Genomic DNA, 26786 nt, shown 5'->3' on the forward strand with positions numbered 1-26786 from the left:
AAGTATGGGAGAGTTATCAGTGTATGAAATTACTGAATTCTCTGCAGAACATTCTGAAAGAAGTGGCCTCCATGGAAGTGATCAAAACTGATTGTAAATTGGGATATATAAATATCAATGAGAGCAAGTGTTGCTCTTCAGTATAATGAATGTAATGGGATGCAGCAATATTTATATTTAGAGAATCACTATTAGCTCTTTGGGACAGCTTTAGATAATAATGTAATTTCTTGCAGAAGTTATTACATCATGAATTTGTAACAAAAGTAGCTTGTGTGAATAAGACACTTAACAGACTTTCAGCATTGAAAGGATTGAACAGATAGGATTAGTCCAAGATCACAGAGAAATTGTTTGCATTTACTAAAATTTATACTGGTCTTTGGCCCTTATTAAAATTAGAAAAAAAATGTGAAAAATAGGTTGGCTTGTAGCCAAAAGTTTAGCAATATCTCACGTTCTACTATCTCAGTATTGTTTCTAATACAGAAAATGTAATGTAATGGGACTGGAAACTAATGTTAAAAAGGAAAATCTAAATGGGATTAAAGTAAGAATTTGAAATGTTTGTTCGTGTTAGATAGTTTACATATGTTGTGCGTCATCTTCTTAGGTAGGAGTCTTGCCTTTCGTGGGGAGCGAGGCAACGATGAACCAGCAATTGAAATGATAAAGGTGTCTCACTTGAAGTAAGCAGATCTCTGTAGTGGGTTATATTACGACTCCTTTAGAAAGTTACTCTAATTATTTACATGTTTATATAGAATCTGTTGTTTAATCATCTTTGAAGATTCAAGCAAATAAATTTGAATATTTAGTTTAAAATCTGATGCATTTCTTAGTGCTGTCTATCATTCAAATGAGTGGTTTGCAGTGAAGAAGCATATAAAATTACTGTCATTCTTCCCCCCCTTTTTTATTGAAAAGTTTTATACAAGTTTTAAACAATATCCCCCCCTAAAATAACCCCCTCCCTCCCTCCCCCCTCACTTCCCAAATAAACAAGCAAATTCTAAATAAACTTATCCAACTATACAAATAATAAAATCGATAATATACTTTAACTCAAATACAAAAAAGGAAAAAAAATTAACAATATAAGCATTTCCAAATTGAGAACTAAAAATTATTCATAATCTGCATAATGCATTTTAAACCCATATCGTAACCCATATTTACTCTACATATAATTTATCCATCTTCACCTTGCTGAGGTGTATATTTCTTTTAAACAACCATTTATCCATAATAAACACAAAATTTTCCCTCCAATATAACCTAACCAACAAACTTACGTTCGATAAAATTGGCTCTTTGCTTTTTACCCCTAAGAAAGTCTATTAATACCCTCCTACTTAAAAAGTTTCAGCAAACCATTCATCTTCTAAAATTCTCACCAACAGAGATCATTAGAATTTAAATTATTTTACACATTTACCCATAATATCTCATAATTATTTTTCACTTTAAATTAAGAATTTATAATATATATGCTCCCAAATATTTAAACTTTTCTACTAAATCAACACCTTCTATTATTCTTTTTCTTTACATCTACATACTACACAAATCATTCACTGTTCCTTTAAAACATACTAAATACAAATCATTCACTATTCCTTTAAAACATCTTCTATCTCAAAAAATTACTAAAAAAGTTCATCATTTCCTTTTCTTTATTCCAACATCCATCTTCTGCTGTTCTTTTAATTTACGTCTATAGGCTGCACGAGTCATTCTCGGTTCCTTTAAAAAATCTTCTGTCTCAAAAGACTGGTGCAAAGGTTCAGCCTGCTTATCTCCTACAGCATAGCACTTTCAACCGGTCATAAAGATAATGGAGAGCCCACCTTCAAAACCGAAATGTAAAAATCTTTCGCCTTTGACATTGTATTAAGACTGTAATATATCCCTGCATAATTCAACACTATTCCAACCGGTATCTCCCATCTGAATCGAACCTGTCGTTTTTTGAGCTCATCAACCAAAAAAACAAAATCCTTTCTTTTTCTAAGAAATTTTGAAGGTATATCTTTTAAAATTATAACATCTTGAGCTACAATTTGAAATCTCTGCTTATAAAAAGCCTGTAAAATTTCATTGCGAAGTGATCTAGAAAAATAGATAACCACGTCTCGTGGCAAATTCCTCTGTCTCGCAACCCTAGAATTAACCCTAAAAACTTTTTCCGTCTCAATATTTCTTCAGGCTCAGCCCCCAAAATGAAAGCTATATCTTTTACCACCACTTGTCTCAAATCCGCTTACATATTTTCCTTCATTCCCCTTATTCTTAAAGCAAATTCCATGTTTCTGTATTGTAACATAGTAATTTCATCCTGTATTATTTCCACGTTGTTTTCCACTTTGTCAATTCGATCTTCCAGTTTTTCAAAATTTTCCACAACATCATCAATACGCTCATCCAGAAGATCTATGTGACCAACAAACTTTTGAAACGCAAACGCTAAATCCTCTCTCAGTTTCATGCATTTATTTTCAATAAAAACCTCCATCTCTTCTTTAATATGTTGTGCCTTTTTTTCCAAGGCATCCTGTAAATCTTTAAGTATACATGCTGAAGACAATGGAGAAGGTGGTGGAAACTTAGACTTAGCTTGCTGAGCTATCTGCATTACTGGGAAGATCGAGGCTTTAGAAGCAACAGAAGCTCCGAGACTCTTTGAAGCCATTTTATTTTTAAGAAATCAGGGCAAAGACATCCTGGAATGTGGAGAACACCCCAGACTCCGTGGGAGTTCTCACCCTCTGACCACCAAAAAAAGAAAACTTTGGGGTCTCAGGGAGCTCTACCACTATCTGAGGAAAGCTCACCTCCTCCCCTTCACCCGGGGAGAGAGGTTCCAAACCAGCTGTTGCTCTCTGTCTCAGCTGGCTTTGACACATCCCAGGGCGGACGGCTGAAGAAAGCCGCCATCGCCACGGCCGTCACCACCGGAAGTCCTTTCCCCCCTTTTTTAGAACCATTTTCTATTGCTTTCTGCAATAATATGACACTAAAAATATTGTATTTCAAAGTAATACTAGAATTGATCCACAAATCTATATCTTGTTTTATTTCCCATGTTAACATTAGATGGAAGGTTCATAAATTGTTTTTCATAAACGCTATGTTATTGTTAATTTCATCTCTTTAAAGAAGTAAATTTAAGCTTCTCTAGGCCTTTGCCAGCACTGTCATAAGGAGCAATATGGTTTGATAAATTATTAATCTTACTTATCTTATAATCAACTTAAAATTAAATCTGGACAGCTCCAAATCAGACCTTATTAAAATTATTTATATAAGGAGCTCTGTAAAACCATTAAATAGATATTCTAGGATAGTAAATAAAACAAGATGAAGTACAGTCATATTTGCTATGAAATTTTCTTATGTATTTTTTACCTCCGTTTTTTCCCCAATTTTAGGCAGTATTTGGCAGTTGTATTCAAAGATAAACCTTTGGAATTATGGGATATCAGGACATGTACTCTTCTCAGAGAAATGTCTAAAAACTTCCCTACAATTACTGCTTTGGTAAGATACAAATTTTATCTAGCTGTTCTTGCATGAAGTTTGCTTGAAGAATTCTTAAAATCCATTTAGATAAATCCATATATTATTTCCCTTTTTAAATTCAGATTAATAGAAAAACTACAGTAGTAACTTGTGTATTATTCATTTTTTTCTACAAATACATTTGAGTGAAATTTCTAGTGATAAATCCTTATATGTGGAAAGTTCTGGGTTTTCTTCTCTTAGGAATGGTCCCCTTCTCATAATCTGAAGAGTTTAAGAAAGAAGCAGCTTGCAGCCCGTGAGGCAATGGCGCGGCAAACAGTGGTATCAGATACAGAACAGAGCAGTCTGGAGTCTTCAATGATCAGGTATCAATACTAATCTAAGTGAAAATTCATATTAAATATTTCTTAGAAAGATCATCTGCCCAAGATTATTCCCCATTAGCATTTCTGTCACTAGTTCTAGACCAGGGGTAGGCAACCATGGCTCTTTTATGACTCTTGGACTTCAACTCCCAGAATTCCTGAGCCAGCCACACTGAGGGGAAAGGGAGAGGTTTCCAAGCTGAGACATGCTGGCTCAGGAATTCTGGGAGTTGAAGTCCATGAGTCATAAAAGAGCTAAGGTTGCCTACACCTGTTCTAGACTATGAAAATAAAAAATTTAGCTGGATTGTAATTTAAATCAGCTATCAACTTGATAATGTTGCAGCATTTGGATAGCAACAGAAAGAATTAAATGTTAAAATGTGTTATGCAGTAAAATATATTATTTGTCTATTTCATATAAGGGGATAATTTAATATTGAAATACAATTTTATCAATCCACTTTAAAAAAATATTACAGATTGTATTTGATATATTTTTACTTATTTCTTTCAAATAAATATGGTTGCCTATCTTACACAAAATAGTGCTAGGTGGCCTACAGCAATAGTATTATGTCATAATATTTATTTATGGTAAATTCTTAATACAGGATTACTTTTTTGTGATGTATGTTTTAAGCATTTGTGCATATGCACACATACACATATAGATGTAGACTGAAACACTCACTGCTTTCTCTTTTAAAGCTTGTTGCAGGAAGCAGAGAGTAAATCCGAATTAAGTCAGAACATTTCTGCTCGGGAGCACTTTGTTTTTACAGATACTGATGGACAAGTTTATCACTTGACAGTGGAAGGGAACTCTGTCAAAGACAGTGCGAGAATTCCTCCTGATGTAAGTTCATCACTGAATGTCTGTTTTCAACAGTTATAGATAGTCGATATAATGAAAGTTTCTATTTTCTTTATCGTTTTTCTATCTACTGATGAAATGAAAAAATGAAGGAAAGTTCTGCAATATCTCATTTTTGACATACAAATAATTCAGCCTTCCACGAATTTGCTTTAGTTTGCCCATTATGTTAAAGAGTGCTGTTCCAAAGCCAGTTGCAAGATCTTGAAAGTAAATCTGAATTTTGTTCTAAGTAATCCAGAAAGGTTGCATCGTTGGGCAACCTGAGACTGTGCAGTACATTTGCCACATTATTACAACAGTTACACTTTTTTTTGTCAGTTTCAAGTTGGTAGAATCTCACTGAGTGCAGTTGCTTAGCAGTTAAAGATGCTGAGCTTTGAGACCCAAGCGCCGTGCAACAGGGTGAGCTCCTGTTTCTGCTCCAGCTCCTTCCCACTTAGCAATTTGAAAGCATGCGAGTAGATTAATAGGTATCACTTTGATGGGAAGATACAGCTTTCCATGTACCTATGGCGTATAGCCATGCTGGCCACATGACCACGGAAAATGTCTTCTGACCACACTAGCTCTCTCAGCCAAGAAACAAAGATGAGTACCGTGCTTAGAGTTGGATGCAAGTGGACAGGGAAAGCTTTACCTTTAGAATCTCACTACAGTTCTCTAGCACAGACATCTCAAACTCGCGACGTCACGTGACCTTGCGCAATGTATCGGGACAGTTTTGCCATTGCCAGCAATGGGGTAGGCGCGGCTTCCACAAGACATGTCCAGCCCCCTGCTCTAGCATGTATTTGTGTTGTATCAAATGCATCTGAAATTCATAAATAGTGTTTAACTTAAATTACTGCCTCATGCTACTCTTAAAAGTGCACTTGCTTGCCCCTACATTCCCTCTGGTTAATATGTATATTAATAGAAGGATTAAAATTCCATTGTTGAGGTTAAATCAATGTTATTAAATGATTATCCAACTGACTTATATGTTTAATTAGTGATGGAGTTGGGGTGTATAAGAGGCAATTGCCTCACCTAGGTTTATGTATATTTCAAATTACTACTTAGCTGATTTTTAATCTTTGCTTTTTAAATTTGTGTAGGGAAATATGGGCAGTATTACATGCATTGCATGGAAAGGTGATACCTTAGTTCTGGGAGATGTTGATGGCAATTTGAACTTCTGGGATTTAAAAGCTAGGGTTTCCAGGTAATGAATGATTTGTATCTTGTGACTGACTTCTTGATGGTGATCTACATAGTACAGGTCTCCTCGACTTACAGCTATTTGTTTATTGTTCATTCAAAGTTACAACGGCACTGAAAAAAAATCCTAATGACCAATCTTCCCACTTATAACCATCAAGGCATCCCCACATTTGTGTGAACAAAATTTGGGTGCTTGCTAACTGGCATATATTTATGACAGTTGCAGCGTTCTAGGGTCACATCATCATCATTTGCAACATTCCCAGCCAGCCCTGACAAGCAAAGTCAGTGGGATAATTTTTAATTAATTATGCCCGTCTAGATGGTTAGGTTTATAAAAGCCTGGGCATTTTATAGCTTGTGGGCCATATCCATCATTTTGGTATCCCTGTCTGGCCTCCAACTGTGGTGGAGTGGGGGTGGGAATAGACGACAGCCTCCACAACAGTCCCAGTTTCTTGAGAAAATGAATTGCCTATCCCAGATATAAGCCGTTTTTCCATCTTTTCTTTGTTCATATTCTGCCAGGGGCATCCCCACCCACCGAGGCTGGGTGAGGAAGATACGCTTTGCTCCTGGGAAAGGAAACCAAAAGCTGATAGCAATATACAATGATGGGGCTGAAGTTTGGGATACAAAGGAGGTAAGGTATCAAATAATAAAGTTAATTTTTAATTAACTGATAGACATAGATATCACTTAGATAATTAAGGCCTTCTTTAATTCAGTAAACCTCTTGATTACATATAGAAATCAAATTAGGGATAGTATACTAATATTCAGATTATTATAGCATTTTTCCAGTGGATGAAGAGCTAGAGACCCAAGTTCAGTCTGCAATTAAAGGGTTATTGGGAAGAAAAATAAAATGAATCAATGTAAGCTTTTTTGAACTCCTGCAAAATATACCAATGAAATAAATCAATCACAAAAATAGAGGACATTTTTACAATATTTTATTTATTTAGCATACGGCATCTGCAGAGGTCATGCAATATATGTATTTGCTGACTTTAAACTAATATAGAACCATAGAATTGCAATGGGATAGATTATAATTCAATATCTAATACTTCTGGTGTGGCTGTGATGACATCATCCCAGGTTTCTTGAAATTTCCTGAGGAGAAATTCTTGAACTACATGCATTAATTAGTTCCAGACCACTATAGTCTCATTGCAAGCTCTTCAGCCATTCCCCACTTAAAGAGCTTTGCCTTAGTTTTGGCATAGCGTATCCCGATTCTATTCTATTTTTGCAATTAAAATTATTTAATATTTTTCAAATATATTTTGATACTTAAGATGACTGCATTTTATTCAAAATTGCATTTTTTAAAATGGGAATTTGTTATAAAAGGGAAGAACACCCACCCAATAATATTGATTAAATATGCGTTTTAAAAAGGTAATAAATGGAATAACCACATCACCATTTGAAATAAAACAAGATTTTCTTTTGTGATTTTTTTTTTTAGTTCAGGAAATAGTAGTGGTCTTTAAAAGGTAAGCTCAGTGGTAGAGATGACATATATTTCCCTAAATTATAAAGCAGAAATTAATACTAGTAATCCACGAAATTATTTTAGGTTTATATTTACAGTAATGGTAAATGGCTGTACATGAAAAGAACCCAATTTCCCCCAATAATCATTTTAAAGCTAATATTTGCTATATCCTTTAGATCCAGATGGTAAGCAGCTTAAGAAGTGGAAGAAATGTCAATTTCCGTGTAGTTGATGTTGACTGGTGTACATCAGATAAAGTGATCTTAGCTTCAGATGATGGTTGTATCAGAGTGCTGGAAATGACAATGAAGCCTGCATGCTTTAGAATGGATGAACAAGAATTATCAGGTAACATAAAGGTCCAGTCTATCTCCTACCCCCTCCTTTTGGGGGAGGTGGAATTCCATTGTTACAGTATTGCTGTAGTAAAACAGGAATGTTTCAGCCAGCATTGCAATGAGGCCACAGATATTTTATTTATAGATATGGCATAAATTTCAAATTGTAGGTGTAAGAACTGGGGTGATTTTTAACCTACACCAGTGGTGGCGAACCTATGGCACGGGTACCAGAAGCAGCACCCAGAGCCCTCTCTGTGGACACATGTGCCGTCCCAGCCTCGCCTCCCCCGTGACCCCCTCCTCTCCAGCAGCCCCCCTGAATGAGAGTAGCCCCTTAGCGTGGCCCACACGGAGCAGTGCAGCCAAGGACATGGCAGCCAGGCAGCATAGACAAGACTCTGCCCTCACACCCCATCGTGCACAGTTGATATTGCAGGGCGCGGGCAGAGGGCGTGATCGCCATAGCGCTGCTGGGCTGCCTGGGCGATCTGGGGCGGGCCCTGGAGAGGCAGGGCGGGGATGGGGATGGAACGGGGCGGGGCAGGGGGTGGAGTGGGGGCGGGACCAGTTTTTGAGCACTCGGTCTCTAAAAGGTTCACCATCACTGACCTACACTATAAGAACAATGAGAAATTGAAAAGAAAACTCAGAATTTTAGACATAGAGTAAATGAATTGTCAAAAAGCAAAGAAGTTAAGCCTGGTTTTTAAACTCTACTTTTAGTGTAGGCGAGGGAGGTCTTTTAGTCAGTCCCTAGGCTCACAAGTAAATAAGTCATCATTTCAAAGAGTTTATTTGTTTCTAATTCTTGCTCACAAAATATTGACTGCAAAAAAAAATCATTTATATTATATATTCATATGTTGAATTGGATCCAAAAATCCCAATTTGCAAATGGAAAATCATGCTGTATATACTCTTGATCTTTTTTCTTTCCCTGAACTCGTGGGGAAACTCACATTCTGCCTGATACTGCTATATTGCTGTTCTCAGCATCCCCAGCAGCATGACTGATAACGATAATGGATGCCGCAGGTGGTAGTTCAGCTCTTTCTGAGTCACAATTCTCTCTATGCTGGTTGCATTCTTTGCAATACTACTTCTGCATGCTATTCTGCAGAATCCATAAGTTTTGCAGTAGGAAAAAAAGGCTAGAAAATCTTGTGTAATTCAATGCAACCCCATATGGATTGTGGTTTGGCTGGGCAATTAATAAAGTCATAAGTCATTGTGCGTAATATACTAGTCACAGGAAAAACCCAACAACAACTGGATTTACGGTTACAATCAAATGGTTTGCCTGAATCTTTGAGGAAGACCCAAAGATCACATTTTTTTTATTTAACAAAAGCAAGGAATTATCATTCCCTAACATGTGAACATTTGCTTTTCAATTTAATTTGAATGTGAATGTACAATTAATGTGTTGTTCAATAAAAAAAGATCTAAACACTTTACAAAAATGAAACTGAAATTTAGGGGAAAACTCCTTATGCATATACACAGAAAATAACTTCTTTCACATCCATTACGTTCAACATATACTTTATACTAGAGTGTATAAAACATTTTTATTCTTTTTACTTCTAATTATAATATTTTTATCAATGAAGTCATATTCATTTTTTTATTCTTATATTATATGCAAATTACAAAAGTCTATATAATGTCCCACTTTAAAATAAAGTCTAGTTTTCTGTTTAGTATAGAAAGGTAATGTGATTTATAATTTCTGCAAAAATTTTACTTGCAGTCTCTAAATCTAAAATATTGCTTTCTGCTTTTTACTAAGCCATTTGGTTATCAGTGTTGAATACATAAATTACATCTATTGTTCATAGGCTTGCTCATATAAAGTGAGTAATACTAAATGTTTTCATTTAATGCAAGATATTTTTTGTGAAATATTATATTATCTATGTAGGAAGGATTTTCCCCTTCCATGTGGTAAAATCTCTAGCACTGCTTTACCATATGACTGTATGATTGACTTTTATCTTTATTGCTGAAAAGAATAGGAGAGGAAATCCAATGGCTTTTAGATATATAACCTACTTCACATCTGTCTAGAATTTTGTTACAGCACTAACTGCTTACCTAAAATAGTAGGGTGCCCTAAAAAGAAAACATTTTATTTCACGCTCTGAAAACAGATCCACTCAGAATTTTCCATTGGAATATTTCTGATAATTTGCTTTCCAACCAAATTTATTTATTTATTTATTTATTTATTTATTTATTTATGAGACTTATATACCGCTTTAAGTGCGAGCACTCTCTAAGCGGTGTACACCAGTAAGCAATGTATATATATTTACATTGCCCCCAACAATCTGGGTCCTCATTTTACCTACCTCGGAAGGATGGAAGGCTGAGTCAACCTTGAGCCGGTAAGATTTGAACCGCTGACCTTCTGAACACAGTCAGCTAAAGTGGCCTGCAGTACTGCACTCTAACTGCTGCGCCACCTCGGCTCTTCTAAATGTTATTATCTGCTTTCAGAGGCATTTGTATCTTATTTATTCTAGTCTTCTGTGTTTTGATGGAGCAAAAATTGAAAGAGTAATTATAGAAAACAATAGGATCTCTGAAAAGAAACCACCCTTTTCCCCTTGATTTTCACCCCATGTTCACAAGAGTGAGTTGGCATTCCATGCTGACTGAGACATGAACGTAGCTGCAGAAAAATTGCCCAGGGAGATGATCTGTAAATTGTTTTTTTCAAATTTGTTAAAACCCATGTAGGAAACAATTGTTTCCACTTTCACGTTACTTTGTGCTCCTGCATGAATAACATACTCCCACCTTTGTTTAACTGCTGTGAAATATAGATTCATGCTGTTTGCAAATGCTTTATTCCTAATAATAGAATTTTTGAAAGCAATAATTTGCATACCTGGCAGGCAGTATTTTTCTGTCAGTACAAATGCAGCAACTAAACATAACCCGCATTGGCTTTTCAGTCCTAATTATGTGTTTAGTAACCATTTCTTTTCCCAACATCTTCCACATCATCCCTTCTAATCTCAGTCAATAATAATGGAACAGAAAAGGTCTATGCAATTAAATATGCTGTACTGATTTAAACAAACAAACAGAAATAGATAAGCCATGAGAGTCTAGATCTAGATCTAGATAAAAAAAAGACCCTCAAAACCTACTTGAAATTTAAAATTGTCTTCTGAATATTGAAATATTTTATATAATCCTCAGTGGGAAAATTTGAAATACTTTAATCCCAACTTGGTATTTATACAGGTAATCTTCAACTTACAACAGTTTGTTTAGTGACTATTCAAAGTTACATGTGACTTACGACAGTTTTTACAGTTACGACCTTTGCAGCATCCCCATGATCATGTGATCAAAATTCAGATGCAACTAGTTCATATTTATGATGGTTGGAGTGTCCCTGGATCATGTGATCATCTTCTGTGACCTTCTCACAAGCAAAGTCAATGGGGAAGCCAAGTTCATTTAACAACCGGGTTACTAACTTAATAACTTCAGTGATTCACTTAATAACTGTGGCAAGAAAAGTCATAAAATGGGGCAAATCTCGCTTAACAAATGGCTCACTTAACAACAGAAATTTTGGGCTCAATTGTGGTTGTAAGCTGAGGACTATCTGTCTAACTAACTATAGGAATCTCCATTGTGATACAAACAGAAATGTTTTTAAGCCAAACATTTCCAATAATAATCAGTCCAATTATTTGCACAGCTATACCAATCCGTCTGGATCACTCAGGAGTTGAAACTTGGGCTGGAATTTTTTTACAACCTTCAGATCTCCCTGTTCTTTAGGGATATCTGAAAAATGAATTGATCCATACCACATAAAATAATGTACCGTATGTGCTAAAAGGTCTGTGATCATGTCTAGTCTTCTTTCCTATTAGCAAAATTCAGATACCTTCAACATTTACAGACTTTCAACGGTAAGAATTATTTAGGAGCTTAACCACTAAAAAGAAGCTTTTATATAAATTTCTTCTAAAGGCCGTTAAACAGATTCTGATAGCTAAACCTCTTCATGTATCGTATTTTTGTTATGGCTCCGAGAAGCTTGTACAAGTAACATTTCTATAAAACTATTTCTATATGAATGTCTATAAAGGAAAATCAGTTCTAAAATCTAAACATAATGCCAAACCCTTATCCTGAGGGAATACTATTAAGAAGAAATCTCTTCCCTCCAAACAATAAAGCAAAAGTATTTTCAGTTTTTAAGATGTTCAATGAATATTACTTGCCCTTAGTTGCCATTTTTGTCTTTCTTATTCTGAATAGCTAAGAAGTACACACAAATTGTAAGAAGTTACTCATTTGCGCTAATCCAGGTTTGTCCAACCTTTGCAACTTTAAAACTTGCAGACTTCAACTCCCAGAATTCCCCAGGAACCGCTGCTGTAATCATTTGATCTTGCTATGGCAATATGTTTTGTGTTTCATTTTTCAAAAAAAAAAAAAAAATAGGTAAAAGTAGTTATTAGTCAAGGGTAGAATAAATGTTAGCTTTATCATCAGATTGATTTTCATATTGATCTTAGTTATTTTTTCTTATTTTTATTTCTAGAACCCATATGGTGTCCATATCTTCTTCCTCCAAGAGCATCCTTAGCTTTAAAAGCTTTCTTACTTCACCAGCCTTGGGATAATAAGTATTCTTTGGATATATCATACATGTAAGACTTACTTTTAGTATGGAGGCTATTTTAGAAAATAGTAACGTGTATATAAGGATTGGGTTCAGCGGCGGATCGGTTAAGACACTGGGCAGTTTAAGATCTAAGTACTACATGACGAAGTGAGTTTCTGTTACCTGCCCCAGCTCCAGCCTAGCATGTAAATGCAAGTAGATAAAAAAGTACCACTTTTGTGGGAAGGTTACAGTGTTCTTTGTGCCTTCATTGTATTGTTGTGTCAGTCACATAACTACAGAAACATCTTTAGATAACGCTGGCTCTTTGGCTGTAAGGACCCACCCACTTTACCTCTTAAGAAACTCTTGGAATATTTCTTCCAACAGGCATCTTTATTAAGAGAAGATGGTTGCAGGCGTTCTATACAGGATCTGAGGGGCCAACCCCTAAGAGTTTTAAGTGTTCAAGGTTTTAAGTGTTCCCAAGCAGCCCCCACCCCACTGTCCTTTCAGCGACAATCCCAAGCGTTACATTTCCACCCCCTTTTCCTCACGGCCAGCACAAGGGAGACTTCAGAGAGTAGTAGATGAAAGCTGATAGCCATATTGTTATGGTCAGTCCTCTTGGTGAGATCCACATTCAGTCCCTTTGAAGTTTTAATGAAGGAAGTGAGAGCCATAAAACCCCTTGCTCACCCCCCCTTCCCCTTCGTAGTATGACAGAATCCAGAGAGGGCAGAAATGGGGTTTTCCATAGTCGATAACTAGAAATGAAATATAATTGGATTCTGACATCGGCTGTGAATCGGAGATGAGCAATTCCCCCTAGATTCAGACACGACTGATAGAGGAAACCTTTACCTTTTTATATAAAGATAAAGGTTCTCCTTTTGAGCTTGATCCAAATTGAACTTAGAAACAGCATGTAAATTTAATTTCAGATTGTCAGTACTTGATTTCTGTGATCATTAGGAGATGAAACAACTTGATGTGACATAAGCAATCAATATTTGACTCTTAAATCTTTGTTCATTTGTTTTACAGAAATTATCCAGAGAATGAAAATATTAAAAATATGTTGCAAGAGCAGTTATATTCATTGTCCAAGTAAGCATATTTGAGTTTATTATATTATATTTTCAAAATGGACTAATAAAAGTGTCTTTGCTTGCTTTTATTATACTACCAAGCTGCATTAGTTTTTTATTTTTTAATAGTCTGATTCAGTAATTTGACATATTTATTAAAGTAGCTTTCTTGATTCCCAATATCAGTTTTTCTTGGATAGATATTAATACATGGAATCATATTGATGTGATTGCTGTATTATTTCCCATTTTGTTCAGCAGATATGTAACATATTTATAATAATATTTTAAAATACTGGAATATCTGTGGAGCCATTATATAATCATATCTAAGGAGAATTTGATAACATTTGTTAAGGCAAGACTTGGATGAAATTAATGTACTATGGGTTTGTGCTTTTAGCAAAAAATGTTGCTAATTAATATTGATGAATTTCAGGATATTGAACATAAAATTCTTGTCTTTCTATTGCTAATAAAAGACTAGAAAAATATTCTAGTAGAAAAGTCAAGACTCTTTACAATATGTAAACATTTCGCTGTATACTATTCTTTCAAGCCAACTGGGCCAAATTATTCTATGGTTACAGAGTTGATAGGGGTTCTTCCATAATGATAGTTATCCATTTCATAAAACTAATAAAACATTAGTTGAACAGTGTGTATAATTGTGTATCTATGTGTATTTAATGTTTATAGCTATGCCTAGGATATGGAAAAATAAATTCCTTTTTGCACAGAAATTTTTAAGGTGCAAGAGGCTTGGTAGAGTAGTACAATACCTATATCTTTACTATCATGTAAAGTTAGTAAGGTACAGTTCAGTTGTATTTTTTATTTATTGTTTTCATTCTGTTAAAATGAATGAGAATAGTTTGCTTCTCAGCAAACATCTGTTTGTTTTTGTTCTTTTCAAAACTATCTTTGGTATAAGGGGAGGGACTCATAATATATGCCTGAAATGGTTTAATTCTTTACAGTGATGTCAAGAAACTTTTGCTTGATCCAGAGTTCACTCTTTTGCAGCGATGCTTATTGGTTTCAAGGTAATATAACATTTCCTAAATAATCTCCAAAAGTTTATTTTAGAAATAGCTCTTATATAGTGCTAAGCCTGGATATTTTCTGTTTCAGAATTGGTACATTATTTATGTATAACTGCTGCATTAATTTTTGTACAGAAATTAAAAAAGTAAGGAAAATTTCATTAGGGTCATATATTGGTTTGTTTAGTTATAATTATTTACCCTAACCATTGTAAAATTAAGTGCAATAACTATTATGCAAGAAATGCTTCCCATTTAGCCTATTCATTCTGAGATAATATAACATTGGTTAACAATCCAGTATTTTTTACTGTTGCAGATGGATAGGCAAATGTATAACATTTATGGCAGAGGTCCCCAACCTTTTGGGCACCAGGGACCAGTTATGTGGAGAAAGACTTTTCCACAGACTAGAGGGTGCCTGGTTTTATATGCTGCCTGCATTCTGTGCATGGGGCTTTGATTGTTTGTGCAGACCAGTTGCTGGCATGCCGTGGCCTTGTACCAGTCCATGTACTGGGGGTTTGGGACCCCTGATTTATGGGATACTGCTATTTTGATATCTGTGAAGTTCCTTGGCTGGATTTCTGCAAAATGCTTGATTAATTGTACAGGTTTTTGAAACAGTATGTCGTGGAAATGCAGTGTTATCATCCAATGTAAACCTATCCATAAAACTAAACCATAAGTTATCTGTGGAGATTCTCAGTCATCCAGATCATGGTTTATCCCAAAAGGGCTGTTTCAAAAGGCAGTTGGACTGTTTTTTTTTCCCCTTGGAGACATTTAGCTTCTCATCCAAGAAGCTTCTTCAGCTCTGACCTGAAGAGCTGAAGAAGCTTCTTGGATGAGAAGCGAAACGTCTCCAAGGAAAACAACAACCACCAAAGTCCAGTTGTCTTGTGAAAAAAACACTTTGGGAATGAACCATGTGATGGCTTATTTGGAGAGAAGTAGAGTATATTGATTCCGTGTAACAAATGTATTTTCTTAAACTGGATTTAAGATCTTGCATGTTGGGTGAACTCTACCCTATCTTGTATACTGAGATAGTTAAATGGGGAACAGAGTTTAGAATAATGTGTCCAAGTGTGATTGTATTTCATAATGTATAACATTAGAAATAATATTTTAGTAGAGTGTTTCCCAAGTTTCCAGATGTATGGATTTCTATTCCCAGAATTTCCCAGATAGCATGGTGAACATTTTGGACAATATGCTGAGAATCTTGGAAGTTATAAGTTTACTGTCCAAATGAAGCAAGGACAAAAAAAGTCAGAAGTTTTGATTGATTTTATTTTGCTTTAGAATTATTCAGAGTTTCATAATTTAAATTTGGGCACCATGACAAACTGTCACTAGTCAGATCCTTCCTGATTCTTCTCTTTGACCTCCTAGAAGGAGAAAAGTGGACATAGACCTTAGTTTCCAGCTTTTATTTCTTACAGCTTCCTTAACTCCATCTCCACATGTTAAATACTCAAAGGTGATGGGAGTTGTAGCTTTAAGTTATTCCAGCTGTGGAATATACCACCAAGAGTTATATTTAGTTCTGAATCTTCCTGCTTTCAGGAAAATAATTTAGAGCCTGGGTGTCAAACTCGCTGTGTCACGTGACCTGTTGCCATGTATCATGACTTTTTCCCTTGCCGGAACTGGGGTGGATGCGGCTACTACAAGACGCATCTGGCCCGTGGGCCGGCAGTTTGACACCCCTGCTTTAGAGCATTCTCTTCAGTCAAGCCTTTTATATTATATCAATGATAATTTTAGTATTTTTTCTGATTTTCATATTTTATTTTAATGTATTAAAATAATACATTAGGTTCCTTAGAATAGAAAGTCTGTAAATAAATGTAAAGAAATAAAATATATCTGAGAGTGCATCCTGGTTTCACAGGAGGTGTGAATGCACTCATTGACTTTAAATCTGAACCATTAATTTAGATTTTTTTCTCAGGCTGTATGGAGATGAATCTGAACTACACTTTTGGACTGTTGCCGCCCATTATTTGCATACTTATTCCTGTAACAAATCATTAATCGTAAAGGCAGAAGATGTACTTGTTTCTCAAGAAAACTGGATCAGTCCGCTAGATATATGTTACGATGTTCTCTGTGAAAATTCCTATTTCCAGGTATTGCTTGATTTTTAAAATAGTAAGTCCATTCAAAACCACAAAATATTCTTTAACAGTTTCCACAAGCTTCTTCTCATTTCAGTTGAAGCTTTCAGAGGTACAAACATAATGGTTATTTTTTAATTGGGTAGAACTCACATATTTGCGTATATGTTAATACTTGCTTATTACAATTTATACAGTGCGGAATTCATTGAATTTACAGCAGTTCTGTCTGGAAGAAGCAGAGGAAATTTTATACTTATAATAACACTATCCTACAACCTGAAACTCAATTACATTTTTTATACAAAATCATTATCCTAATTAGTTTGGCTATGATGAATTTCAGAATATTATATAGAGCTTTTCCATCGTGATTTCTGCTTACTAACATGTAAGAAGTAAACAGTTATTTCAATTCAGTGACAAGCAGACGTCTTCATTTTTCTTCATAGCAAAAGGAGACAGCATAATTGGATTCTTATACTATTGACTATTAAGAAAAGCTTACTCTTAGCAGCATTTTTATCATAGGCATAGTCTACTTGTACCCACAGTCATAATCCTGGACAAAACCTTGGGGCCTTGTAAGTGTTCATTTAATGTTTCATTCATTCTTTCTCCTAATTCCTTTTGTGCCTCTGTTACCATTTGCTTAATTCTGACACCAAGTTTGTTCCATTTGCTTCCCACTTTCTTTTAACTTTATTTTCTTTAACTTTTGCATTTTAACATTTCTCAAAAGCTTTTCATACATTTTTATGGCCACATTTTTTTCTTACATACATGAGTATGGTACTGAAGCATCAGCGTAAGTTGATGCAGCTTCTATTCTACGCCTCAATGCCAATTTACTATTGATTTTATCCTTTATCAAAAAATGTAATTTTTCTATGATTCCTGCAGAAATTCCAGCTTGAAAGAGTCAATATTCAAGAAGTTAAAAGATCAAATTATGATCACACAAGGAAATGTACAGATCAACTCTTACTTTTGGGCCAGGTTTGTGTTGCCAATTTTGGCTTTTCATGTTGATTTAATTTTCTTTGATACATGTGTTTTATTAGAAATATAGGAGAAAATTAAGCAGTATTGCTGATATAAATTATTACATTCTTACAGTTACCTTTGTCCTCTTTCCAGACTGACAGAGCTGTGCAGTTGCTTTTGGAAACCAGTGCCGAGAACCCTTATTATTATTGTGATTCACTTAAGGCATGCCTTGTCACCACAGTTACTTCCTCCGGCCCTTCCCAAAGTACTATTAAATTGGTAGCAACAAACATGATTGCAAATGGAAAGCTGGCAGGTATAATTTCCATTCTCCATATTGAGCTCACAGAAGAACGCCTGAAACATTTAAGCATACAGCTATTAAAATAAATGCAGCATGTTATTATTTAGCTAAGAGGGAAATGCTAGACCTCACATTATCCTTTTAAAGTACAAGTGGCAAAAAGGGACACATGCATTACATTTCATTACATTACCTATATGGCTTTATGTATATAGGAACAATTGTACATTATCAATTCTCTCTTTATATTTAGTTAAATTTAGTCTAATGTGCGGTGGAGGCCTTTATCCTTCCTCAGATAAAGACTGATACACATGATCTTATTTATACAGGTCTTTGTTTTATTAGTGCATTAAAAAGAATGGACGTGAAATAGAGGCAAATACTGTCAACAGCCAAAGACTGTGACTAAATGAATTCTGCTTTGAAATTCATGTGTTTGAAGACCAAAATAGTATTAAATGGTTATGAATATACTAAAATTGAATCAGAAGGTTATAAATTAGAAAGCTGTTGGTACTTTATGCTCTACAAAAGCATAACTGGAAAAGATGTGATAACTTTTTTTTTTAAATTTGAACTGTGACTCATTAAGATTTGATACTTCCTCCCCCCCAGAGGGTGTCCAGTTACTGTGTTTAATAGATAAAGCTGCTGATGCCTGTCGTTACTTACAAACCTATGGTGAATGGAATCGAGCAGCGTGGCTTGCAAAGGTAGGATGTTTATCAATGTGGTTCTTATCCTATATGCTTTGCTTCTTTTTAAGAAATAGTGACATGTATAATAACTAATTAAAAAGCTGAGAAAAATAGTAGCTGATGTACTCAAGGAAGTGTTTACAAATAGCCATAAACCGTGAATAAGCAAGAGTGCTGGTGGATATTTATCAATGTTATTTTTAAAAACAATTCAGACTGTTTCTCATTATTCTCTAAATAATGAGAAACTAATTTAAAGCAAGTGATGTAAATTAAAATTTGTTACATTTATGTATCTTACTGGCACACGTGACTTGGCTTCTAGAATGTATTCAAATATTTTGAATTTTTTATAGGTTCGCCTTAATGCAGAAGAATGTGCTGATGTTTTGAAGCGTTGGGTGGATCACCTTTGTTCCCCACAAATCAATCAAAAATCCAAGGCAATCCTTGTTCTACTTTCTTTGGGTTGTTTCATGAGAGTGGCTGAGATGTTACATAGGTCAGTTCATGTATTCTGTTTACTTAAAAACATGAGCTACTTCTCTGTATACTTAGTATTTTTTTAAAAAAAAACAATAAAAATACAATATCAACTAGATACAACCTCTTGAAAGTCAAAGCAGAAGTCATTTAAAAGTTCTGCCTGAATAAAGATGCCTGTTTGTTAATTCAAATATATATATATAAAGAATCTGATTTAGGATACCCAACTATCTGTGAATTAGTCTGAGTGAATTCAGTGTATGACATTAAGTGTTTGGTTACAATATCAAAAGTGATACCTTGTTTATGTTGCTATACAATAAAAATAATTGTTACATCATTAAGTAGAATAAGTTGCTAGTATTGTAATTTTGCATCAAAGATACCGTTGTGTCTGTTGTATATATCTAAAAAAGTCTTTCTGCATAGTGAAAAAAAAATTTGTCTAACAAAATTTTTGTGTTATTCCACAATAATTTATTCTTGTTTTCAACAGCATGAGGCATTTTGATCGAGCTGCACTGTTTCTTGAGGCCTGTCTTAAGTATGGTACTATTGAAGTTAATGAAGATGCAAATATCCTTTTTTAAAATTATGCACAAATTCAAGCATAGAAATCTACTAATAGTGACATTCCTTATTAGGTGTTGTGCCTGTAAACCTTTTTAAAACATTTTTAAAATATATTTTATTGATATTTGGTAAACAGCATGTTGTCTGGGTTTATATTTACAAAGTAATCACTAATGGTTAATTTCGGTTATTCCGAAATCCACATAATAACTTTGCTTGATTTTCTCTTCTTTCAATAATATTCTCTTTGCAATCTAAATTAATACAATTCTTATTAATTTGATAGGTAACAATTAAATATAAAGGTTTTTCTAAAATTTCTACCAATAATAATCTCATGAATATCATGCTTCTTTTCTATATGGTCATCTTGGTTGCTTTGTCACAAATCCTGTTTACAATTCTTATTTAAATTTATTTTCCCTGTAATGTTCAAAATATTTCTACTGGTTAAAATTTTCCCAGATTTAATTACCTTAAGAGTATTTAAATCTATTTTCGTATCTTAAAAAAGAAGAAAAAGACACAAAGGAAAGACATAGAAAAAGAAAAGACGTGAGAGAGAAAAAGAAAAAGAGAAAGAAAAAAGAGAAACGAGGAAAAAAAGAAAATAATATATTACTTAAAATATGTATCCCTCTTGAACTAGTATACGCTTATTTCCAAATTCTTTCTATTCTTTTTACCCATAATTAAACCTATGTTTAATCTTTAAATGTTCCATTTAATAAATCCAATCATCTAATCTTCTAACTCTATTCAAAACATTTTTCCCATTTTTAGTTATCCATTGGAATTTTCTTAAAATTAGTTACATTTAAATATCTAAACCATCCTTTATGTTAACCATCCCACACATTTTTATAGTTCTCATATCGAAAAACAAAAGAAAAAAAGATATTGCCTTACTTAGAGAGTTCATCCTTCTTAAACTAAAATCTTTCAATTTCTTCAGCCATATTCAAACAAGTGTTTAATTTTTAAATATTCCCTCTGATACACTCCATCTAATTCCTCAATTCTCACTTTATCCCAGCATCTCTTCCAATCAATATATCCCATTACATCAAAGAGTCTTTCCATAATCTGATAAATGTTGTTGTGGATATAGTAGGCAAATCAAACGGCATGTCTTTGTAAAAAGATTTTGCCCCTTCATATTCATTGAAGATTTCTCTCATCATCCCTTGTCTCCTCATTTCTTGTGTTACTCCCAACAACTTAGCAGTCCATTTTGTTAAATCTTTTTCCTTATCCTCAAATTTACTTTGTGATGTTAGATGTTCAATGTTTCTTGTAAGTCCTTCTCCATTTGAGTTCTCCACTAGCTTATATTCAGTTGTCTGCTTTACATGATCTCTCTCTTTTTTGTTTTCTGATCATTTGATTGTTGTGATGTTAAATTGAGAATGCATTCATTTAAATTTTCAAATTCCTTTAATTTCCTTTAATTTTAACTTTCCTTGAAGTTAATATCACTTGCATTTGTTGTAACAGAACAAATATTTCCTCTGGTCATTATTTTTTCTTGATATGTTCTTTCTACAGATCTCTGATGCTTCATAATGACCAAAGGGCCTTTCTCTGCCAATCACTTTAAAGTTGCAATTTAAAAAATATTTATAATCCAGGAAAGTCAATTTTTCCTAAGTTTTGTAGTTCTCACTTTGTAGATAGTCCACAATGTTTTCATTTCTTTTGTAATAGCTGCTCTTGGTTTAATCAACACGCTGAAGGTCATGACAACAGGCTTGTCTTTCTGGGCTGTATATTTAGGCCAGTATTTTCATCCATCACTAGATGTCAGCGCCAGTCCAACTTTCAATTTTTCCCCCGTAAACTTAATTCGCCGCTTCTGTTTAGAGGAGAGTGGAACAAAGACACCACCTCACTTTCGGAGGATTTTTACTTCTGGGTTTTTTTCTTTTTTTCTCAGGAAATCAGTCAGGTAGAAGAGAGAAAATCAATGTTCTTACCCAGTTCAGTCACACTGTTTACAATCATGCTTAGTTTAGTACTTTTTGGCTTCAGCTGCATGTATCTTGGGCTAGACTCACGAATGACGCTAGCCTTTCTTTTGTTTTTGGACCACCGTCTCCCCAGGATCGGCGGGACTTCCCTCCTTCCTTGCCACCTCTCCGGGGTGGCTTTGGACCCATTTAGGGTCCCCAAACAGAGAGAAATCAGCTGTAGGGATCGGATCGTCTCAATCCCTCGGCTGGTGCGCTAGCTGTGCAGAACCGGAAGCCCTGTAAATCTTTTTTTTTTTCAGTCTAAGACAAAAACAAAAAGGATAACCTTTATGTCTATAGTATCTAAGTGATAACAGGCAGTGTGTTAAACTGGAGACATTTCGGTGTTAAATATTTTCAGATCTAACAGCAGGATTAAACATGGTGCCAGCTTTAACCATTGTAATACAGAAATCTGATACCTGATTGCTCATTTCTATATTCCTTAACCTGCCTTTCACAGAAGTTAATCCATGCAATATTTGCCGATTATGCCAGAAGTCTGAAGTCTCTAGGATTTAAGCAGGCTGCTATTTTGTTTGCCACAAAAGCAGGAGTATCGGGCAAAAATCTGTTGAGTGAACTTGAACAACAGACGGAAGGGATTAAAGAATGAGAACTTTGTAGAAGACAACTAGAAGTTGTGATATCTCGTGGGATAAGTCATTGGTGCAATAATACTTCAGCAACAAAGAAGGTTTTTTTTTTAAAAAAACTATCTTGTCACAATAGAAATATAACTAAAGAATATCTTGTATTTTGTTTTAACGTTGGTAGAGACACATTTTGGTATTAAGCAATGCTATATTTGTCTTTGACTAACAACTGTGTTTGTAAAAGCTTTCAGCAACTGGATATTTATCTTCAAGCATGGTTTAAAATTTGTGAACTAGGCTCAGTCCAACATTTTTCTGCTCCTCATGATTTAAAATTGCCTCCACGTGTCCCCTGAAGTTATACAAATGATACTGAAAAAAACTTTAATGGTACAAGTTCCACATTTGTATTCCATCATTCTTTGAAACCATGGCGTCTCGTTTAACTTTATTGGTTTACCAAAGTGAGTAAATACACTGCTGATCCAAACTACTAATGGCAGTCAACATACAGCTATACTGATGTTTCATTGTGAAATGTGCATATGCAAAAAAATTCTCTTGCCCCAAAGTTAAACAAGTTGCATAAAACTCGGAAGGTTTCTCAAACGATCCTGAAGACTAATCACAGGTTAAAAATATACATAAAGTTATTCAAAGTTGTACACAATACTGTAAGGCCATTTTGTAATCCCCAAACCTAACTGACCCTGCTGTTTTATTCCCAACTGAGATAAACCTTAGACAAACTCTTGTAGATTTTGTCCATACACTTCAACTTGTGTTTAATAGTAAAAGAAATATTGTAAACTAGGGAATTAGGGAAACGTCATGTATGAAATTTTAAGGAATCGGTTGTGCTTTTCAATAAAAATGTAAAAAATACCTATCTAGTTCCTCATCCTGTTTCTCTCAATGGACGGCCCAAATCCTGAGGAATGTAGTACTCTCCAGTCCTATTATTTAGAAGCATCCTGCTGCTGCTTCTGCTTCTGGAGTTAACTTGTCAGCATCACAGAAAGTGATTTCTGGTCATTTAATTTTCCAAGAATTTGTTTTATCTCCTTTAAAGCTATCTAAATAGTGGCTATAATAAAATAAAACCAGATTCCATTTAGTTTTACTTTAATAGCTGCTTAATAAACCTTTATTTTTTCGCTTTTTAATACCAGACCTTTGTATTAGTTCTTTCATTTCATTGTTTGTATTTGATTAGATACTTCAGAGATAAATTCTAACTATAAACTGTCCCTTTTTGGTTGTCAAAACCATCTGCTGTGTTGGATTATTATAAAATAAATTGATATGGTATAAATCTAGGTATCAGAATGTACTTGGTCTTTAAAGCAGAGAGAGATTACTATAGCTGTATTCATCCTAATTAGCCATTCCATAAGGGCATCATTTGAATCTGTGTTGGTAAGAATGAACCAATATAAAACGGCTTTAATACATTCTGCTTCCAAGCCCTATGAAATACACTTACTTGTATGATCCTGTATTAATAAAGAGTACATTAAAACATGGCAGGCATATTTGATCTTTAAACTTGTCTACAATATTTAGCAGAATGTGCTTTTTGTTAGGCTATTATTGCATTTCATATTTTTCAAATTTCAAATTTGCACTAGAATAGAAGCTCTGCACCTTCACACCTGACAATAGGAAGCTTGTTTAACTAGAAAAATCAGTCCATTAGTAGTGCTGTATTGAAGCAGTATTGTGAAACAAAGTTTTTACTTGGATCACAACAATCTCAGTTACGCTGCTTAATGGTACATTTGGAGCAGTGAAGAAGGGGTGAAAAGGAAAGGAAAAAGCCCAGTAATCCTTATAAGTTTTCAAGAGAAATAATTTTACACCTGGATCTGTAAATACTTCCTGTAAATTAGGTAATCAGTTCTGGGTGTGATATAAATGCATAAGACTGAGAATTCATTTTAACATTTGAAATCTCATCACTCTCTGTATATCATACAAAGCATATCACAGATTAGTAGTGTATGTTTTTATACTTGCCATTTAACTCTGATTTAAAGAGCACTGGCGTTTAAGGTTGAGAACACTTTAATCCTGATCTGTACACTATTTGAATCACAGGGGACTTTTTACTGTTTCATGTTTCTTCATTAACAAGATAGATTGAATGGGTTAGTTAGTGATAGTGTGTAGTGAGCATGATTGAATTAAAATAGCTATTAATCACATGAAACTAAAGGTAACTGGATTTATATAAAGCATGGCTGAAAATAACTATTCAGAGGTTATTTGTGGTATCTGGGTCCATTTATACAATATTTCCAATGCAGTGATTTAGGAAAATTCAGCATAAAAGCATTCTTTTCAATTTTACAAGCCTTAATTCATTATTTTCCTAGCAACATCATGAGGGAATATTTAGTAGCCAGAGTGGGCATTATTTAAAAAGTTGATCCATATAATGTGAAATGTCTATGTGCATATAATGCTGCCATTACAGCATTTTTAATCAGATAATTAAAATTTTAAATTGTTGCACATTTGTATGTTGCCAATCATTGCTGCGAGATGGGGAGCCATATAAATTGTTCAGATAAATAAATGTACTTGCATACAGACATAATCCTGTAACTACTGCCTACTAGAAACAGGAGTCAATGCAATAGGGCAGGGGTGTCAAACTGCCGGCCCATGGGCCGGATGCATCATAGTGAAACCACACCCACCCCATTGCCGGCAATGGCAAAAAAGTCACGATATGTCATGACACGTCACATGGCGTTGCGAGCTTGACACCCCTGCAATAGGGAATTAACAGATTTCACTTCATTCGGAGAAAAGCAGATGAGTTTAACTACTCTTCTAAATCAGGCCATTGCCATCACTACCTACTGTGAAGCTTTGAGCTGCCTGGTCATGCTAAAAATCTGGATAATTGCATGCACATGCTAACGAGATAATTCAAAGGTATTAACCACATTTTCTTGACAACAGCTAGTAAAACTGTACATATTGTTATTATATAATGACATTAGTGTTGCCTTGCCTGCCTTCTACGAGCTACAGTGAATTGGTGTGGGAGCCCGATTTTCAGTTCTGAATATTACATCACAGCTGTTTCTATGTGACTTGATAAGAAGGTAAATATTATATGCAGACAAGCTCTGCATATAATGTTAATTAGGCTTTTAACAATAACCATATAATTAAATATTTGAATGCCTTAGTTTCAATGAATGTTCAGATAAAGCATCCTTCATGAAGCAACATAGCTGCTGCTTTTCTAAGATTTACTGTTTTGCATTATTTTGCTTTGCAGGCCCTCATAGGCTTCTCCTGCAGAGCCTGTAGTGTCTTCCAAGCTGGACACTTTCATTAAATACTGCTGACACACCAAAGCAACCTACCAGAGGTCTTCCTGGGGTGCACCAAAGCTCTTCCAGGATGGATAGAATCAGAATGTGCTGAATTCCACCACATTCATTGATGCTGTCCAACTTTGAAGCATTTTGGCCAGTTCCAAGGAACTGTTTACTTAGGGGGAAAAAACTTGTCAATGAAAGTCTAAATAGCCCTAATAATCAAGGTCTTGAAATACACAATAGACCTAGATTTTAGATAAAAAAGGTACACATAAGTGTAAGTAACATTCCTAGCTGTATTTTGAATAGTACTTGTTTTACTGTGAAGTGGAGCTAATGAAATTAGCTAAGTGTTAATTACAGCATTTTTAATTAGATATTATAATTGTCATTCTTAAAATCTATATGATGACATTAGCACTTTTAATTGGTACTGTGATGGTTAAGATAAGCCTTACTCGTATTACATGTATCTCTTCATATGTTACTAAGTGCAGAAGTAAGCCCAACTGAACATAATGAATATATTTGCAATTATATGTATGTAGGAATGCAGCCTTATTGCATTATTTATATATTTTGTACAAGTTGGAAATTGTTTCCATCAAAAACTTGTTCCAAAATGAAAATATTATTAAATGTTTTGTTATGTTGCAAAATAAAAATTAAAATCAATTTTTAAAGTTATATTTTCCTGTGATACTGACTTACCATAAAAAGAGCATGTCTAATTTAATTTGACTTATTCAGTTTCAGTGCTACTCAACTTAAAATTATTCTGGGCAGCTCACAGAATAACAAAAACAAAAAAAATACTACAAAACAAATACAGTAAGGAGATGATGATCAAGATGGAGATTTTGACTAACAACAAAACTCATAGGGTCTCTATTTACCCTAGTCCAGGGGTGTCAAACTTGCAACGTCAAGTGACGTGTCGCATGACTTTTTTTCCATTGCCGGCAATGGGATGGGCACAGTTTCGGCATAACGCATCCTACAGGCCAGAAGTTTGACACCCCTGCCCTAGTCCAAGTCTGCGGAAAGAGCTTCTGTC

At 34.6% G+C, this 26786-nt stretch overlaps 1 protein-coding gene across 1 annotated transcript in view; it reads left to right on the plus strand.

Moving 5' to 3' along the window:
• Nucleotides 1-26404, plus strand: part of WDR11 (WD repeat domain 11) — a 52546-nt gene extending 26142 nt beyond the window's left edge. The window contains exons 13-29 of the mRNA XM_039331991.1: nt 614-689; nt 3432-3540; nt 3766-3890; nt 4602-4749; nt 5868-5974; nt 6502-6616; nt 7657-7828; nt 12401-12509; nt 13511-13573; nt 14535-14600; nt 16561-16738; nt 17630-17725; nt 17867-18032; nt 18639-18736; nt 19078-19223; nt 19704-19783; nt 22254-26404. Of these exons, the coding sequence (XP_039187925.1) occupies nt 614-689; nt 3432-3540; nt 3766-3890; nt 4602-4749; nt 5868-5974; nt 6502-6616; nt 7657-7828; nt 12401-12509; nt 13511-13573; nt 14535-14600; nt 16561-16738; nt 17630-17725; nt 17867-18032; nt 18639-18736; nt 19078-19223; nt 19704-19783; nt 22254-22408 (2009 nt within the window). The 3' untranslated portion in view covers nt 22409-26404. The remainder of the gene's footprint in view (nt 1-613; nt 690-3431; nt 3541-3765; nt 3891-4601; nt 4750-5867; nt 5975-6501; nt 6617-7656; nt 7829-12400; nt 12510-13510; nt 13574-14534; nt 14601-16560; nt 16739-17629; nt 17726-17866; nt 18033-18638; nt 18737-19077; nt 19224-19703; nt 19784-22253) is intronic.
• The last annotated feature ends 382 nt before the right edge of the window (nt 26405-26786 follow it).

This window comes from Crotalus tigris, unplaced genomic scaffold, assembly GCF_016545835.1.
Source record: "Crotalus tigris isolate CLP2741 ecotype Arizona unplaced genomic scaffold, ASM1654583v1 scf7180000017536.10889498, whole genome shotgun sequence".
Classification (NCBI taxonomy): Eukaryota; Metazoa; Chordata; class Lepidosauria; order Squamata; family Viperidae; genus Crotalus; species Crotalus tigris.